Source organism: Myotis daubentonii, chromosome 5 (assembly GCF_963259705.1).
Source record: "Myotis daubentonii chromosome 5, mMyoDau2.1, whole genome shotgun sequence".
Classification (NCBI taxonomy): Eukaryota; Metazoa; Chordata; class Mammalia; order Chiroptera; family Vespertilionidae; genus Myotis; species Myotis daubentonii.
Window position 1 is genome coordinate 26758631 of NC_081844.1, and position 17907 is coordinate 26776537.

Genomic DNA, 17907 nt, shown 5'->3' on the forward strand with positions numbered 1-17907 from the left:
GCTCATTCTCCTTGGGCAGCTACCAGCAGCGTCTTCCTTCTGTCCGGCAGTGGATTGGTATGAGGCAGCTTGCATTTCTCATTTAATGACAATGATTTGTTGGACTAGTGGAGGGCCCTGAAACAGACATTGAGAAAATTCCAAAGGGACCTCTAGGATTTCAAGGAAATGGCTCCTTCCTGCTCCGTCCCACCACATGTCTGCAAATATGAGCACACGCAAATGTCATTACCTTTTTAAAAGTGTTATGTAAAACATGCATGCAGGAAAGTGCAAGGTTCACTTATAATACAGACTAGAGGCCCGGGGCATGAAAATTCATGCCCCAGAGGGGGGGGTTCCTCAGCCCGGCCTGCCCCCCCCTCACAGTCCGGGAGCCCTCAGGGGCGGGAGGCAACCCGGTGATCAGGGGATGACCAGGGGAAGGCAACGGCCCATCACACCTCTGCTGCTGCCACTGCCGGCAGCGCAAGCCTCAGCCACCCTGGTTACCTGAGCTTTGGCTGCCCTGGGTGTCTGAGGGGCTGAGGGGACTGGGAGACTCCAGAGGTGGGCAGGCCCGGCCTTGCCATGTGTCTGCCGCCCCGACAGGGCTGAGGGGACTGGGCACTGCCATCTTTGAGGGTGTGTCGGTCAATTAGCATATTCCTTCCTTATTGGCTGTGGGCGCCGCCATCTTTGAGGGTGTGTCAGTCAATTAGCATATTCCCTCCTTATTGGCTGTGGGCGCCGCCATCTTTGAGGGTGTGTCAGTCAATTAGCATATTCCCTCCTTATTGGCTGTGGGCGCCGCCATCTTTGAGGGTGTGGCAGTCAATTAGCATATTCCCTCCTTATTGGCTGTGGGCGCCGCCATCTTTGAGGGTGTGGCGGTCAATTAGCATATTCCCTCCTTATTGGCTGTGGGTGCCGCCATCTTTGCAGGCTGCTGCTTAGTTGTTTGGTCGTCCCTCACTAACCCCCCTGCCGGCCTGGTGGCCCCACTCAGCTGTTCGGTCGTCCGTTTGGTTGTTTTGGTTGCGGTCGCTTAGGCTTTTGTATGTAGAGATGCCAAGGGGCCCGGCCAGTGTGGCTCAGTGGTTGAGCATTGACCTATGAGCCAGGAGGTCACGGTTTGATTCCTTGTCAGGTCTCACGTCCGGATTCGGGGCTCCATCCCCAGTGTGGGGTGTGCAGGAGGCAGCCGATCAATGATCTCTGTCATCATTGTCTCTCTCCCTTTCCCTTCCTCTCTGAAATCAATAAAAATATATTATCTATTTTTAAAAAAATAATAAAAATGTAAAAATAAAACAAATGCCGAGGAGAAACCACTTAGGTCAGATGGGGGCCCTCTCCTCCTTCCTGGCCCCCCCCCCCAGCAGCCCCTCAGAACTGCCGTCCCCTCCTCCCCTTCATGATGGCTTCTCGTCCAGGATGGCTCCTTGTCTGCTGTGGGTTAGTTTTGCCTGTTTATGCATCTATTTTAAATTTTATTTTGAGAGAGAGACACACTGATTTGCTGTCCACTTATTTATGCATCGTGGGTTGATTCTTGTATGTGCCCTGACCGGGGATCGAAACCTCAACCTCGGGTATAGGGTCGATGCTCCGACCAGCTGAGCTCCCTGCCAGGGCTCAGTTTTGCATGTTTAGAGCGTCCTGTGCACGGAGTTACGGGGACGCCTGGTCCGTGGCCCCGCTTTCACCGCAGTCAGGAGCAGGCTTGTCTGTCAGTTGCCTGAGTCGGGGTCGTCCTTCACATTTGCTGCATATCCCCTGCCTGTGAGTTCTGTCTTTGCTCAGGGAACACTGGGTTGTTTCACGCTGGGGCTGTCACATCAGGGCTGCTGAGAGCATCCGTGGCCACGTGTTTCCTCCTGAGTGTCTGTGCCTCCAAGGGGAATTGCTGGGAATTGCTGGATGGGCATATCTTGAGCTTTCCTTGATAATTATAGACGGTTTTACAGGGTTTTCACCGCCAGCGCGTGAGAGTTACCATTGTTCTACATCATCGCCGGCACTCGTAACAGTTGTCTTCCAGTCCGGAGTGGTGGGTGGGGTATGAAGAGGACTCTCTTTGTGATGTTATTTGGATTCACTTTCTTCCCTCACTTGTTGCACAAATGGGAACACAGAGCATTCGAGGCTTCTGTCATTCTTGTTCTGGATTATCCTCCTCCTCCCCTGTGAGGGTAAGGCCTCTGTTAATCTGGCCAGCCCTGGGGTAAGTTCCCAGTCTCACATGAATTCCCAATGATGCTCCATCTTTACACTCTGAGCAACTCTTTTTTTTCTTTTAAGACTGTCTTTTTTTTTTTTAATCCTCACCTGAGGGGATATATATATATATATATATATATATATATATATATATATATATTTTTTTTTTTTTTTTTAAATATATTTCTTTATTGATTTCAGAGAGGAAGAGAGAAGGAGAGAGAGATAGAAACAGCAATGATGAGAGAGAATCATTAATTCCCTGCCCCCCACTGGGGATCGAGCTGCAACCCAGGCATGTGCCCTTGGCCAGAATCGAACCTGGGACTCTTCAGTCCTCAGGCTGATGCTCTATCCACTGAGCCAAGCCGGCCAGGGCCTGAGGATATTTTTTTCATTGCTTTTAAGAGAGAATGGAAGAGAGAGGGAAAGACAGAGAGAAATATCGATGTGAGAGAAACACATCTATCGCTTGCCTCCTGCAGGAGCCCTGACCAGGGCCTGGGCCGAAGAGGAGCCTGCCACTGGGGTACATGCCCTTGACTGGAATCGAACCCAGGGCTCTTTGGTCTGCAGGCCGACCCTCTCTCCACGGAGCCAAACCGGCTAGGGCTGAACAGCTCTTTCGTGTCACATAGGGTTGTCAGTTTTTCACCTTGGGAGGATTGATCTCACCGACAGCTCTAACCCACCACCTGCAGTTTCCTTTACTGCAATTGTGAGATCACGTCCAGGAAAGTCACTAAATTCAGCTCAACAGTTTGCCTGCCTGTTTGAAAGGTGCTCTATGTGAGGGCGCCTGACGTGGAGGCAGAAAGAGAGGAGTTGGGGGTGGCTCCCAGGGGTGGGTTCCAAACACCTGAGAGGTTTGGCTGCCTTAGTGAGGCAGGGAGACAGTGGGGGCAGGTGACGGTCACACCTGGGCAGGATGCCTGCCGGGCCCCCCACGTGGGCACACGAAGAGACAGGTGTCACACGGAGCAAACCCAAGGATCCATTCGTGTTGAGAGGGTGTGGAAGCCCCAAGGCCGGACAGGGCTGGTGTGCAGGGTGCGTATGGACAGGGAGGAGGTAGGTTCCGGAGGCCTGTTCTTGGGGCTCCTTCTCCCATCCTAGTCACAGGGGCGCACACTTCGGCCTCCGGCCGGCCAGGGTTCCGTTCCGGCCCTGCTGCGTTCAGCTGCTGACCCTGGGTGGGCCAGACCCCTCTCTGAGCCTGTCTCCTTTGGTGTCAAAGACAGGGCCAGAATTCTAGTTCCTAAGATCCTCTTGGAGGCAACATGGGGACAGCGAGCCTTAAGCGAGCACTTACCATGTGCCAGGCCCGGCACTCAAAACAGCTCAGTGAGTGCGGATGCCGCCCCTGAGCCTAGAGGTCCGCAGCGGGAGGTCGCCCGCCCATGCCCGCCCAGCTCCACGCACAGAGCCCTGCGACTCGGAACTGGCTGTCACGGCCATGGCGTCATGGACCCATCCATCCCTTTCCCACGGCAGGGGCCTCTCCACGCCTATGACAAAATGAAGCTGGAGCTCTAGCCTCCCCCCCCCCCCCTTCCCCTCCACCTCCGCTCTGGGGCAGCAGCTGCAGAACAGCTGGGACCAGGACACAGACAGGTCCCCTGTCCAGGCATCTTTTGTAAATTACCCCCAAAGTCCTTGTGTGCCCAGGCTTCTAGAGGAGGCGGCCCAATTTGGGGGAATTTCCCTAATTTTGAACACCCTTTGAATTTTCTAGAATCTCTGCCCCTCCCCATCAATAGAAGCAAGGCTCAGGGACAGTTGACAGGAAGTAAATAGAATGCAGGGACAGAAAAGGAGTGAGGTGCGCTGGCTGATTTGGCTCAGTGGATAGAGCGTAGGACTGTGGACTGAAGGGTCCCAGGTTCTATTCTGGTCAGAGGTGCATGCCCTGGTGGCAGGCTCAATCCCCAGAGCGGGGCGTGCAGGAGGCAGCCAATCAGTGATTCTCTCTCATCATTGATGTTTCTATCTCTCCCTCTCCCTTCCTTTCTAAAATAAGAAAATAAAAAGGAGTGAGGCTGGGGCCGCAAACTGGAGGGCCCCAGGTTGGATCAGGGTCATGGTCAAGTTTTGTTTGACGCATAGGGACTTGAATTCAGGCTTCTGGATGGAGCTACGGTTCTCAGCTGGCCCAGCCTCCCCCACCCCGACCCACTGCACACATCCATCTCAGTGGTGGCCTGTGGGCCATCGAGTTTGCAGTCCTCAGTGTAGAGCTTTGGGGGGTAAAACTTTTTATTATGAAAATTCTCACACACACAGAAGAGTGGGAAGCAGAACGGAGGCCTAAACGCTCAGGCAACTGCCTTCTCAATTATAAGAGGAACTGAGGCCCAGAAAAGGTGGCCCCACTGCCCAAAGCCGCCCCGCCCGAAGGTCTGGGCTTCCCCCAGTTTACAAGGGATTTAAGAAAGTTGGACCAGCCTTAACCGGTTTGGCTCAGTGGATAGAGTGTCAGCCTGTGGACTGAGGGGTCCCGGGTCCGGTTCTAGTGAGGGGCATGTGCCTTGGTTGCGGGCGCGTCCCCAGTGGGGGGTGTGCAGGAGGCGGCTGATCGATGTTTCCTCTCATCAATGTTTCTAACTCTCCCTCTCCCTTCCTCTCTGTAAAAAATCAATAAAATATATTTAAAAAAAGAAAAAAGAAAGAAAGTTGGACCAGGTGGGAGTTGGGGAGGGATGTACTCATCCCATCAAAAAACCCACATCTACTGAGCACCTGTGATGTGCAGGGTCCAACGCTAGGGCCTCCGCGGGGACCGCACAGCCCTGGATCCTGCTTCACAGAGACGTCGGGGGGCAGGAGCCCATGCCCAGAGCACAGAGCACAGCCTCCAGGCCTTTGCACTTGCTGTTCCCACTGCCTGGCACACTGTTCCCCTAGACAACTGCATGGCTGTCTCTCCTTCCCCTCCGTCTAAGCGCTGCTGAAGGGCTGAGGGCCTGGGAGATCCCTGCTCCCACGGGGTCTTGTCCCCGATTTTCCTGCTGCCCCTCCCCCAGGGTCCTGTTCCTCCCTGCCTGCCAAGGGCAGTGCAGACTTAGGTGACTCAAGCAGGCCTCAGCCCTAACCTTGGCTGCGGGCTGAGCTCTGGGAGTTCTGCCGCCTCTTACACACCGTCAGCCTCTCTCAGACTCCCTGAGAAGGCATGGAGTGCCCTCTGATTGCCAGGCCCCTGGCCTGCTCCCCACAGCCGCCCTGTGAGGTCAGAACAGCCACAAATGGGTAAACTGAGGCTGGGTGGCAGGAGTGACCTGTCCAAGGCAGCCTAGCAGGCACAGGATGGTGCCCACATACTGGATGGCTGCACAGCGAGGAGTTTGAGGGGCCCCAGGCTGGACAGAGGCCCCCCAGACGAGAAAGCAGAGACCAGAGGGCTGGCGTGGTGAGGGTGGGGGTTGGATGAGGAGGGATCTATCACCCCTCGTGGCCCTGCCCAGGAGCAGTGGCCCCATCTGTGCTCGGAGAGGGGTAGGAAGGGCTGCAGTGTGAGACGTGTGGGTCTGGAAGCCCAAGTTCTCTTGGCCAAGCGGCCTGTTGTTTTCTTGCCTCAGCCTGGATTCTTCTCTCACAGTAAATTCGCTGGCTCCGAAGCCCAGGTTCTCAGGGCCCTGCTGCCCACGTTCTCCTGTCCCCAAGGCCCCCTTCCTGTCCCCGCAGGACCGTGGCCGCCGAGGTGAGGAAGCAGGTGTCCCGGGAGCGCAGCGGCTCTCCCCACTCCAGCAGGCGCAGCAGCAGCTCCCTGGGGGTAAGTGTTCGGGAGGCGCCCCCCTGCCCAGACCCCGCCCGCTCGTAGAGCTGGGGTTCCCCTGTGCCTGGGCTCTATCCACCCCACCCGCCAGTGCCCTGTCCTGTGGGAAAGCTGAGGCGACTTCCACCCGGCCGTGGCAGGGGAGGGGTTCCTGGCCGGGCCGTGCTGCCCCCATTCCTGCTTCCCTGTGAGTGGGGAGGGAGCTCCCTGGGGTGGGGGACAGCCCTGTGGGTGGTCGGGGTGGGATGGGGGGGAGGCTCCAGCCTGATGGAGCCCCACCTTCTGCTGCCTGGACCACCCAGATGAAGAGAGGGGAGGCGGCCTGGGGGCTGGGAGGTCCGTCAGCTGCAGAGGGAAGAGGTGGGGCCATCTCGCCACTGGGCCTGAGGGATTGTCTGTTTCTGGGCTGCAGTCAGGAGGCCTTTCCTTCCACCATTAGTTCCCTCCCTTCCAGGCACAGGGTGTGATTTCCTGCCTGGAAGGAGGGGTGGGGCCGGCATAGCTGGCCTGGGAGAGGAGAGTCTGAGGTCACCACCCTTCGTAGAACCTCTCCAGCTCCAGCGCCCTCCATGGCTCCCACTGCCCTCGTACTTGAATCTGAGGCCAGCCCAGGCCCACACTCGACCTCCACCCCGACTCCCAGTGCCCAGGACTGGGGTCACGGCCACTTTGCTCTGAACCAGGTCCCCCTGACTGAAGTCATTGAGCCCCTGGACTTCGAGGATGTGCTGCAGAGCCGGCCGCCCGAGGTTGAGCCCGGGCCTCTCCGAGACCTGGTCGAGTTTCCTGCTGATGACCTGGAGCTGCTGCTGCAGCCCCGAGAATGCCGGACCACAGAGCTCGGGATCCCCAAGGAAGGGTGGGTTCCACCCCACGCCCTCCCTGTTCATAACTCCACTCTGCCTCATGCACCCCTCCCCATCTACACCTCCTTCCCATCAAACACCCAACAGCCCTGAATTCAAATCCTGCCTCCTCTGTGTGGCCTGGAGAAGTCACCCCCCCACACACACACCCCGCCCTCTCTGAGCCTCTATCACCCTATCTCTGAGACAGGCAGAAGGGCGTGCCCCACCTCACAGCTCTCTGTTTACCCTGATTTTATTTTGCGCAGAAAGCTGGATGCCCAGGTGAGGGCCGCGGTGGAGATGTATACAGAGGACTGGATCATCGCCCACAGAAGGTGGGTCTGGCTGGGGGCAGCTCAGGGTGGAGGGTCAAGAGGCCAGGTCTGAGCCCAGAAGAGCCCATTGTCTGTGGCTGGTCCTCCTGCTTATCTGCCCATTGTCACTGCATGAGCAGCTGGACTTCAGGGATGGAGTACAGGGTAGGTGGATGGTCTTGCAGGCATCACCTGGCCTTGCAGGTGTGTCAGGGTGCATCGGGGAGTCCGGGGGAGCCCTGATCCCTGCTACCCACCCAGCCCCGCCTCCTCCTAGGTACCAGCATCTGAGTTCGGCATACAGTCCCATCACCACAGAGACCCAGCGAGAGCGACAGAAAGGCCTCACCCGCCAGGTTTTTGAGCAGGATGCGTCTGGAGACGAGAAATCCGGGCCAGAGGACTCGGTGAGGGATCCCTGGGCCGGGATCACTGCAGGGGTATATGTGTGGGCTCCAGCCCCAGCTCTCAGTCACATTTAATGGGAAATGACCCAAATACCCTTGAATTTAAAAGGAAATGTATTGACCCCATGAGTGAAAAGTTAAGATAATAATTATAAACATTTATTAAGCGCCTAGTGTATACTAAGTACTTAATACTTGTCCTCATTTTTCATCCTGTGAGGCAGGGCAACCATTACACCCATTTTACAGATTAAAAAACTGAGGCACAGCCAGGTGATTAGAGGACCATCACTGTCCCACTACGACGCTAGCCTGTATTTTGTCAGCCAACATTTATTGAGCAGCTACTTTATACCAAGAATAATTATACTAAGAATTATTGTTATTGTTTTCATTGTTATTATTTATAGACTAGAGGCCCCGTGCACAAAAATTTGTGCACTGGCGGGGGGGGGGGTGTCCCTCAGCCCGACCTGTGCCCTCTCACAGTCTGGGACTCCTCGGGAGATAACCACCTGCTGGCTTAGGCCCGCTCCCTGGGTGGCAGATGGCAGGCCCGGATCCTGCGCTGGGTCGCAGATGGCTGGCCCGCTGCCATGCCACCCCGCCCCGCTGCCCGCCGCACATGGCAGGCCCGGCGGGCAGTGGGGCAGGCTGGGCGGATCGCGATCTGCCACGCCCTGCCCTGCCAGCCGCCGGGCCACTCACACGGACGGCAGGCCTGGTGGGCAGTGGGGTGGGGCCGCGCACATGCAGCAGCTGGCCGTGGGGCGGGCGGATCGCGCTGTGCCGCCCTGCCTGCAGTATGCAAATTTAACGGCCATCTTTGTTGGGTTAATTTGCATACTCTTCTGATTGGCTGATGGACGTAGCAAAGGTACAGTCAATTAACATCTTTGTCTTTTATTAGTGTAGATGTAGCTAGGCTGCCGTGGTCGGCAAACCGCGGCTTGCGAACCACATGCGGCTCTTTGGCCCCTTGAGTGTGGGTCTTCCACAAAATACCACGTGCAGGCGCGCACATATAGTGCGATTGAAACTTCATGGCCAATGCACAGAAGTTGGTATTTTGTGGAAGAGCCACACTCAAGAGGCCAAAGAGCCGTGTGGCTCACGAGCCGTGGTTTGCCGAGCCACAGTTTGCCGACCACTGACTAGGGAAACTGAGGCCCTCAGAGTTGGGGTCTAGATCTGGAGTCACAGAGCTGAGCTGGGATTTGAACCAGGGTAATCTAGCTTTGACCGTAGCTGTGTCTGGGAGGTCAGGTAGGATCCTGGGCCAGTGACAGCCCTGTAAGAAGAGCTCTCCCTCCCCTGGCAACCGTGAGCAGAGTCCCAGGGAAGCTCTCATTGACCCAGCCCAGGTCTGTCCTTCACCGTGGAGCCTATCTCTGGGGCTGGTAGATGTCTTCTGATTGGCCGGATGGGGGTCGTGTGAAGCTCAGAACATGGGGCTGGGAGTAGCCTTCCCGACAATGGTAAAGGAGCAAGGCTCGCCAGTAAGTTTCTAGAAAGAGAGTCAGCCAAGTCCCCAGGTGACCCTTGTGGTGGTGCTTGCCCGTCTCCACCGGCAGGAGGACCTCCGGCACTCCGCGGGCTCCCCGGAGGACACTCCTCGAAGCAGCAGCGCCTCTGGCATCTTCGACCTAAAGAACTCGGCCGCTGACTCACTGCTGCCCTCGCTGCTGGAGCGGGTGGCCCCCGAGGATGTGGACCGGCGCAATGAGGCCCTACGGAGGCAGCACCGGGCCCGCACCCTGCTCACCCTCTACCCAGCACCTGACGAGGTGGGTGCCTACAGGCCCACATAGGCCCTGAGGCCAACGCCCCTCCAGCTGACATGTATCCCTGTATATTATCCCACCAACTTGTACTGGGTGCCTACTGTATGCCCTGTTTTTTTATTCCGTGGCTTATATTGGATGTCTAATATGCACCCCCATATTTATTCAACCAATAGTTATTGTATACCTTCTGTATAGACCTCCCTTTAATCTAACAGAATTTATTTAGTGCCTATTACATGCCTGTATTTACCTAACCAGCGCTTATTGGACAACTAGTGTATATACACTTTATTTTTATTGAATGGCTTTTATTAGACATCTATATACCCCTATATTTATCCAGCCCACTTTTATTGGGTATCTAGTATTTTCATTCAACCATTTATTGAGTCTTAATTGTATACTCCTATATTTATTCAATCAGTGCTTATTGGGTATCTAATATAATATAATATATACATATACATATATATATCTAGTCATCATTAATAGAATGCATTCTATATATACCTATCTGTTTATTCAACTTTCAGCAGGTACCTACTGTATACCTCTATTTATTCAACCGACATGTTTGGGTGCCTGTTGTATGACAGGCACTGGGGATATAGCCATGAACAAGATAGACCCAACCCCTTCTCCACAAGTTAACAGTCTAGTGGAAGAGAGATCCTCCTACCAGGAAATTACAACCCAGACAGAGTAACACCATAGTGACGTGCTGATATTTGTCCCTCACGTGGCCCTCAGTGCCCAGCCACTTGGCCCATCGCAACAGGGCATTGTGACCACTTTGTCAACCAACAGTTATTGAGCAGCTCCCTTAAACCAATAACTAGAGGCCCAGTGCACGAAATTTGTGCACAGGGCGGGGGTCCCTCTGTCTGGCCTGCGCCCTCTTGCAGTCCGGAAGCCCTCAGGGGATTTCTGACTGATGGCTTAGGCCCGCTCCCCATGGGGAGCAGTCAGACATCCTTAGTGCTGCTGCAGAGGCTGGAGAGGCTCCCGCCACCACCACTGCGCTCGCCAGCCGTGAACCCGGCTTCTGGCTGAGCAGCGTTCCCCCTGTGGGAGCACACTGACCACCAGGGGCAGCTCCTGTATAGAGCAGGGTAGGGCTGAAACCGGCTCTCCTGCAGGCCAGGCCAAGGGACCCCACTGGTGCACGATCGGGGTTGGGGAGGGACGCGGGAGGTTGGCCAGCCAGGGAGGGACCGCAGGAGGGCTCCAGGGCGTGTCCAGCTTGTCTTGCTCAGTCCAGATCAGCTGGTCCCCAACAGCAAGCTAACCTACCAGTTGGAGCATCTGCCCTCTGGTGGTCAGTGCATGTCATAGCAAGCAGTTGAGTCGTCTTAGCATATCATTAGCATATTATGCTTTGATTGGTTGAACAGAGACCAGACACTTAGCATATTAGGCTTTTATTATATGGATAATTATACCAAGAATTATCGTTATTATTTTCGTTGTTACTAGTTTAAGTTGGAGGAGGTGCCTGCCCAGGCCTCAGAGGTCAGGGAAGGCTTTCTGGAGGAAGTGCCAGGTAAGCTGCGACCTCCACCATGAGCAGGCATCGGCAGTAAGGAGGAAGGGGAAGAAAGGCATTACAGGCAGGGGAACAGCATGTGCAAAGGCTCAGAGGCAAGGGACTTCAAGTTTAGTCAGGCTGGGGGTTGAGCTGGTCTCAGGCTATACATTCCAAGCTCTTCTTGGAGGACATGTCCCAGCTGCCCCACGGTTCTTGGCAGGACGAGGCCGTGGAACGCTGCAGCCACCCGGAGCCGCCCTGCGAACACTTTGGACAGAGGATCCTGGTCAAGTGCCTGTCACTTAAGTGAGTGTGCTCACCTGCCCCCGTTCAGACATGCAAGGGGACCAGACAGCTAGATCACGGTGTGGCACACACTCGGTGCTCACTGCGAGAGCCGTGCCATTACCACGTGCAGCCATGGGACCCGTGAGGCCATGGGCCTTTAGGCGGGAAATAAGACTTCCGTTTCCATTACTCAAAGCCACCAGTCCTTAAGTGCTGTGTACCAGGCTCTGTTCTCAGCCCATTCACGTACATTCCCTCTGATCTTCACTAAACCTTGTGAGGTGGACACAAGTGGGGAAGCCGAAGCACAGAGTGACAGTCCCTGCGCCAAAATCACACAATCTGGGAGGCCGGAGTCCAGCACGCTCCCACTCTGTTGGTGGGACCCAGGTGGACGGGCGCTGGTGACGCTGGGGCTGGAGGCCCCCTCCACAGTCGCCCCTGGGGAGCAGCCAACAATGCGTGGGAACTGAGCTGAACAGGATGTGGCCTTGGACCTGAGCCTGGCCCTGCCCCTTCCCACCCTGAGTTCCTGTTGGCCAGGGACAGGAAAGAGAGGCCTGGTCTGGCCCGAGGCCCGGGTGGGCCGCCCGCCCCAAGCGCAAGGCTTGGGAATTGGCTCTGTGGGCTCATCCAGTCATTCAGCGCTCATTGAGTGCCTACTGTATACAGAGCATGTAATCGTGGGATGACCATACAGCACACACCAAGGAAGGGAGACATCTGGAGAGGGGAAAATGAGACCAAGAGGTGTGGCAGGGCTGGGCCATGCAGGAATTTGTTGTCAGGGCAGTGGGGAGCCTCAAAATGTAAGTTCTAAGATGCTTCCTTAGAAGGTAGCTGCTGCGTAGGGGCCAGCAAGGCAGAGCAAGGGAGGGAGGCGGTTACAGTGGCCATTCAGGTGAGCGAAAATGGGACTCAGCCCAGGGTGGCACAGGTGGCAAAGGACACCCCAGAGAGGGGAGACAGGGAGACCCGGGAGTCGAGAATTTAATTTGGGGGAGAGGGAATTGTTGTGCCAAAAGCTACCTCTCTACAAACTGAACAAGAGCCATGATTTGGGGGGGAGGGGTTTTGTGTGAGTTACTTACTCACGGGAGTGGGGTGGGGGGTAGAATCAGTGCCTCAGTTTCCTCTTGCGAAATGGGACAGGCCTTTCCTGCAAGCCCCTTAAATGGCAGTTCGTGTGGCTCAGTGGGAATTAGATGCCCCCCAAGGCTGCACCAAGGTGGGTGGGGCCTCAAGAGGGAGTCGGGGGTGTGGATGGCCGGAGTGTGGCAGGAACAGCCCGTGCCAGATCGCCCCCTCACACAGGTTCGAGATCGAGATTGAGCCCATCTTTGGCATCTTGGCCCTGTACGATGTGCGGGAGAAGAAGAAGGTAGGCGCCCCTTTCTTCTCCTTCCTGCCTCACTGCCCTCCTCGTTGCAAGGCTGTGGGCTTCCAGGAGGTGGTGACCCAGCTGCCTCTTGTGCCCCCAGATCTCGGAGAACTTCTACTTTGACCTGAACTCAGACTCTGTGAAGGGATTGCTGCGGGCCCACGGCACTCACCCGGCTATTTCCACCCTGGCCCGCTCTGCCATCTTCTCTGTGACCTATCCCTCGCCCGACATCTTCCTGGTCATCAAGGTGCCCACTGGGGCTGGGCAAGGAAGGGGTGGTAATGGTGATGTCACAGGCTCAGTCCCTGCGGTCATGGAAGAACATGGACATGAGGAAGGATGATCAGGCCTCTTGTAGGGGAAGCACAGGCAGTGGGGCAAGCCTGGAGGAGGCTCCTGACCCAACCCAGGTGAAGAGAAATCCCTGAGGGCTTCCATGCAGAGGTGACAGCTGAGCCAAGACCCATGAGTGAGCAGCCTGTAGAGAAATGGCATCCTGGCCTAGGGGGACAGATGTTTAAAAATATATGTATTTCTCATTTATTGATTTGAGAGAGAGAGAGAGAGACATCGATTTGTTGTTTCGCCTATTAATGCATTCACTAGTTGATTCTTGTATGTGCCTGACTGGGGATAGAACCCCCCATCTTGGTGTATCGGAACAATGCTCTAACCACTGAGGTGCCTGGCCAGGGCCTAAAACATGTTTTTTAGTTGAGAATTTTTCAGTTTATTAGAGAAAAGACCTAATGAGCACATTTATTTGGGATATTGTTTCCAGGCGTGAGTTTAAATTTCCTTTCCCAAAGCATTCAGTTAGGTTACACAAATGACGTTAACTGAGCACCAATGGATAGGGACTGCTCACGGTCAGCCAGGCGTCACAGGGATTCCCCCTTGAGTCCTCACAGCAGCCCTGGGAGGTGGGGGTTGCCATGGCTCCATTTTACAGGTGGGGAAACTGAGGGACCTGCTCAGGATCCCACAGCCCAGAGTGGTCAGGATTGAAGTCCAGTTCTTGTCACCCAGAGCCATGCTTGGAGTGGCCTCTGTTCCTACTGACAAGGAATTGTAGATGTAGGGAAATAGGGAGCCTTGGCTGCTAGCACTCAACCCCGAGGACAGTGGGAGCCATGGAAGGTGTTGGAGCAAGAGCTCTAGTGGATGGGGTGTCTGGGGGCTCAGGAGAGGCCCAGGAGGTTGGGGGTATGGTGGGGAGGTCAGGCTCCCGCAGCACCTCACTGGGCCTGCCTGCCCCTCAGCTGGAGAAGGTATTACAGCAGGGAGACATCAGCGAGTGCTGTGAGCCCTACATGGTCATGAAGGAGGTGGACACAGCCAAGGTAAGCGGTGGAGGCTGGACCTGGTGGTGAACGCCCCGCCCCCCTCACCCCCCATCCCTCACCCCCCATCCCCCACCCCCCACCCCCCACACCACCCCTGTATTCAGCAGGCCTGGGGCACTGAGCTTGTGGGTCTCGGAGGGTCTCCCCACAGAACAAAGAGAAGCTGGAGAAGCTTCGCTTAGCGGCCGAGCAGTTCTGCACCCGCCTGGGCCGCTACCGAATGCCGTTTGCCTGGACGGCCGTGCACTTGGCCAACATCGTGAGCAGCGCTGGGCAGCCAGACCGGGACTCCGACTCCGAGGGCGGTGAGAAGGCGGGGCTGGTGGCCCGGGGCGGGGCTGCTGGGAACGGAAGGGGCGCCCTCTGCTGGCCGCACTCTGTACAGGCGGAGTCTCCAAGTTTCTCCTTCCCTGCCTCTCACCCCTGTCCCCCTCCATCCATCACCGTCACTGCTGCCCCTAGAGCGCCGGCCCGCCTGGACTGACCGCCGCCGTCGGGGGCCCCCAGATCGGACGAGTAGCGGGGACGACGCCTGCAGCTTCTCCAGTTTCCGCCCGGCCACGCTAACTGTCACCAACTTCTTTAAACAGGTGTCATGGCCACAGGGGAGGGGGCGAGGGGAGGGGCGCCGAGGGACACCCCCGTGGTCGCACAGGCCCCGGGGGACCCAGCTCATGGATGCGGGTCTGGTGCAGGAGGCCGAGAGGCTCAGTGATGAGGACCTCTTCAAGTTCCTGGCTGACATGAAGCGCCCCTCGTCCTTGCTACGGCGTCTGCGGCCTGTGACCGGTGCGTGCTGCACCCCCTAAGCCAGAGGTGTCACTCAGCAAACCCTGACCACCCGCTGTGTCTGACCCTGGGGGCTCCACAGGGACCATGACAGACAAATCCCCAGCTTCAGAGGCTGGGCCTTCCAGTGGGGCCACAGATTAGAAACAATAAATAAGACAGATGTTGGGCCAGCTGGGGGATGTAGTGGCTGGGGGGCCATGGATCCCCAGGGCAGAGCTGATCCAATGTGGGGACAAGAGGTGGGAGTTGAGGGTGACTTCTGGCCTTGGTACCCGAAGGACAGCCACCAGAGGGCATTGTGGGGGAGTTTGAGCTGGGACCCCAAAGTCCAGAGAGGGTGGGGCCTGGCTAGGAGGCTCCGAGGCAGGTGCAAACTGGCTCCCCTCTCCAGCCCAGCTCAAGATCGACATTTCCCCGGCCCCCGAGAACCCCCACTTCTGCCTGTCCCCGGAGCTGCTTCATGTCAAGCCCTACCCAGACCCCAGGGGCCGGCCCACCAAGGAGATCCTGGAGTTTCCCACCCGTGAGGTCTACGCCCCCCACACAAGCTACAGGTACAGCTTCTGGGGCCCAGTTGGGCACTTGAATGGGGGGCATTCAGGCATCATGCAAAGTGAGGCCCCCTTTGTCCCAGACACACACAGACACCAGGGTGAGATGCCACTGTTGCTTTAATGGGTATGTAGGCATGAAGGCACGCATGTCTTTCCTTCACTCCTCCTCCGTGGGGCCATGTCTTCTGCCTTCGTCCCCACCTGCTTCTGTCTCTGATCCAGGGCCGGAAGCGGGGCCCGACAGCCTGGCTGACCCCAGCAGACAGGCGGCTCCTCCCTGTGCAGGGGCCGCATGGGGCGTGGCAGCGTCCCTAGGTGTGCATGGCTGGTCCTCAGTGCTGCCAGGCAGGCTCAGGCTGGGAGCGCGGCTGTGTGGAGTCTGGAAGGGAGATGAGGCTCAGCCAAGGCGGGGAGTGGGGGGCATACCCCCAACCCAGTTGCCCTACATGCCAACCCCCACCAGGCTCACCTTTCCTGGATCTGTCGCAGCCGGTGCTGCTGTGCCACCATCTCCCGCCTCTGTCGCTGCACGTGGCCCGTGAGGGCCCACAGGATGTGGCTCTGCTTGTCAGCATGGGCCTGTGGGGTCAAGACAGAAACCTCAGCTGGGGCTGCCTCCCCTCCCATCCCTTGATCCTACCCAGCCCCCTCTCCTCATTGCATTTGTGTGACCCAGCACGTCACTGCCGCTCTCTGGCCTCGGCTTCCCTAGCTGTAAAATGGGGAAGCAATGGGACTCACTTGGCAGCATTATGAGCATGATATGGATTAACAGTGCTGGGTACTTCCTGAACACGCAAGAAATGTTGCCAGTTTCTCTAAAAGTATGCATTCATTGAGTACCTCGCCTCTTCCTGGCCCCACGCTGAGTATCTTATCTGCACTGAGTCCCTGACTCCACTCTGAGACATCAATTGTTGACTGTATTGCAAGCGGAGAAGCTGAGACAGGGAAAGGGACATGGGTTGCGCCCAGGGTCCCACCTGCTGCTGGGAAGCTGACCCGGGCGAGGGGGATCTCTGGGACTTGCTCTAAAAGCAGCTTCTGATGGGGAATCAGGGTCTCACCTCCCCCAGGACTGGGAGCCCCTTACCTTCAAAGCCTCGAATTCTTGATGGGCGGGGCCCAGCCAGGCCCCTCTCAGCCGGACTTCCAGCCGCCGCATGCTCTCCCGCAGCACCTGCTGCCCCTGGGCCGCCTTCCCCAGCGCCCGGGCCGTGGCCTCTGCCTGCAGCTGCAGCGCTTCCTCTTCCCCCTGCAGAGGTAGCAGGATGACCGACTTGTCTGTGTTTGCCTGGGTCATGCCTGGTTTTAGCACTGAAATTGCTATATTCCAGGAGCCCCCCTCTTCCCGGGCAAACCCAGGCAGTTGGTCGCCCTACACATAACTCCAGGGCAGATCCTCCCCCGCCCCAAGGAGTCAGAAAGCAGCGCTCACCTGCATCTCCCGCAAGCTGGCGCGGAGCTCCTGGGCCGCATCCCTGCCCTGGCTGACCTCCCGCCCCAGGAGCCCCAGGGCACGGCCGTAGAGGCCGATGCTGTGCCGGGCCTCCGTCAGCCGTGCATCTGTGGTCTTGTACACGCCGTTGAGGGCCTGGCCCAGCTGCAGGGCCCCGTGGAAGAGCAGGGTCAGCTCCTCGTGCTGTGCCGGCTCCACGCTGCCCACGGGGGCCGCAGAGGCCGGCCAGGCCGTCGTTAGCAGGGAGCACAGCAGACACAGAGCGAGCATGGCCGTGGCTGAGTGGCTGGAGGTGCGGTCACGGCGCCACTGCTGCCTTTTATGCCTCAGCGCCCCTTCAACCCCCGGTCAATCGTTAACCAGCCAGTCGGGTGTCTGTGTTGTGCAAGGGCCTGGCAGCGGTACAATGGTTGCATCAGGCGAATGTCCAGCGGGGCCATGCTGGAGTCACGCAGGCTGGGGCTGAGGGCCAGGTGTGGGCTGGGGGCACTGGGGGAGGACAGGCCCAGGTGCTGGGGGACCAAGGAGCTCTGAGCTCTGGTTTCCCCAGCTGCAGATGGGCACGGCCGTCACGGTAACAATAGTGAGGTAATAACCATATGAGTTTCCCCAGTTTGCTCAGAGCTGTACCCCTGATGACGGTAACTGAGCGCGTGCCCTTCCCGCAAGCCCCTGAGGCCGGCGTCTTTGTCGGCCTGGTTGAGAACCCGGGGAGTGGGTGCAGGTGGCAGAGACTGTGCCAAGGCCACACGGTCCGACTTCGAGACCCACACATGCCCCGGATCCATGTGAGCTGCCAATCTTCCCTCTGGGTAACGACAGGCAAGCGCCTCGCTCGCCTTGCCTGTGAAAGGGGGTGACATGAGTCTTGCCTCACAAGCTGCTTGTGAAAAGTAAATGAGCTGTTTCACGGTGAGTGCTTAACCGGAGGCTGGCACTCAGGTGCCCCCTCGGTGGTTGGTGCAATCATGGTCCTGACTGTTACCGTCCTTGGTATTGTTACAGCGGCTCAGCTGGGAGGGCCAATGCCCCCATGACACAGGCAGGGAAACTGAAGCCCAGAGGCAGGTCGGGGCTTGCACAGTCACCCCCGGGGAGAGAGGCAGACCTCTGACCCCAGCCAAGCCCCTACGCTGGCCCGGGCTCAGTTTCCCCACCTGAGAGACAAGCCACGTAACGAGGGGCCTCTCCTGGGGGCAGGGGGGAAGGCCCCTGAGCGGGTGAGG

The 17907-nt window shown here is 57.4% G+C and overlaps 2 protein-coding genes across 6 annotated transcripts in view; one reads left to right on the forward strand and one right to left on the reverse strand.

Annotated features, from left to right (window-relative positions):
• Positions 1-17907, forward strand: part of DOCK6 (dedicator of cytokinesis 6) — a 44952-nt gene that overhangs the window by 2288 nt on the left and 24757 nt on the right. For all 5 annotated transcript variants that reach the window (XM_059696755.1, XM_059696756.1, XM_059696757.1 and 2 more), the window contains exons 2-14: positions 5884-5971; positions 6658-6833; positions 7089-7157; positions 7414-7543; positions 9118-9330; positions 11079-11164; positions 12461-12527; positions 12628-12777; positions 13793-13873; positions 14028-14181; positions 14339-14466; positions 14572-14665; positions 15060-15222. In XM_059696755.1, coding sequence (XP_059552738.1) covers positions 5884-5971; positions 6658-6833; positions 7089-7157; positions 7414-7543; positions 9118-9330; positions 11079-11164; positions 12461-12527; positions 12628-12777; positions 13793-13873; positions 14028-14181; positions 14339-14466; positions 14572-14665; positions 15060-15222 — 1599 coding nt within the window. The remainder of the gene's footprint in view (positions 1-5883; positions 5972-6657; positions 6834-7088; positions 7158-7413; positions 7544-9117; positions 9331-11078; positions 11165-12460; positions 12528-12627; positions 12778-13792; positions 13874-14027; positions 14182-14338; positions 14467-14571; positions 14666-15059; positions 15223-17907) is intronic.
• Positions 15333-17605, reverse strand: ANGPTL8 (angiopoietin like 8). The gene is made up of 4 exons (XM_059696786.1): positions 16661-17605; positions 16316-16477; positions 15692-15801; positions 15333-15601 (listed from the first exon to the last, which is right to left on the reverse strand). The coding sequence occupies exons 1-4, from the start codon at positions 16949-16951 to the stop codon at positions 15574-15576; spliced, it is 591 nt and encodes a 196-aa protein (XP_059552769.1). The 5' UTR covers positions 16952-17605; the 3' UTR covers positions 15333-15573.

What these genes read in the sequence shown, in the direction of transcription:
- ANGPTL8 (XM_059696786.1), bottom strand. Translation starts at nt 16,951, where the DNA reads ATGCTCGCTCTGTGTCTGCTGTGCTCCCTGCTAACGACGGCCTGGCCG. An exon ending in AAGAATTCGAGGCTTTGAAG is followed by an intron (nt 15,802 to 16,315) that starts GTAAGGGGCTCC and finishes TTGACCCCACAG; the next exon opens with GCCCATGCTGACAAGCAGAG. An exon ending in CTGCGACAGATCCAGGAAAG is followed by an intron (nt 15,602 to 15,691) that starts GTGAGCCTGGTG and finishes TCTCCCTTCCAG; the next exon opens with ACTCCACACAGCCGCGCTCC.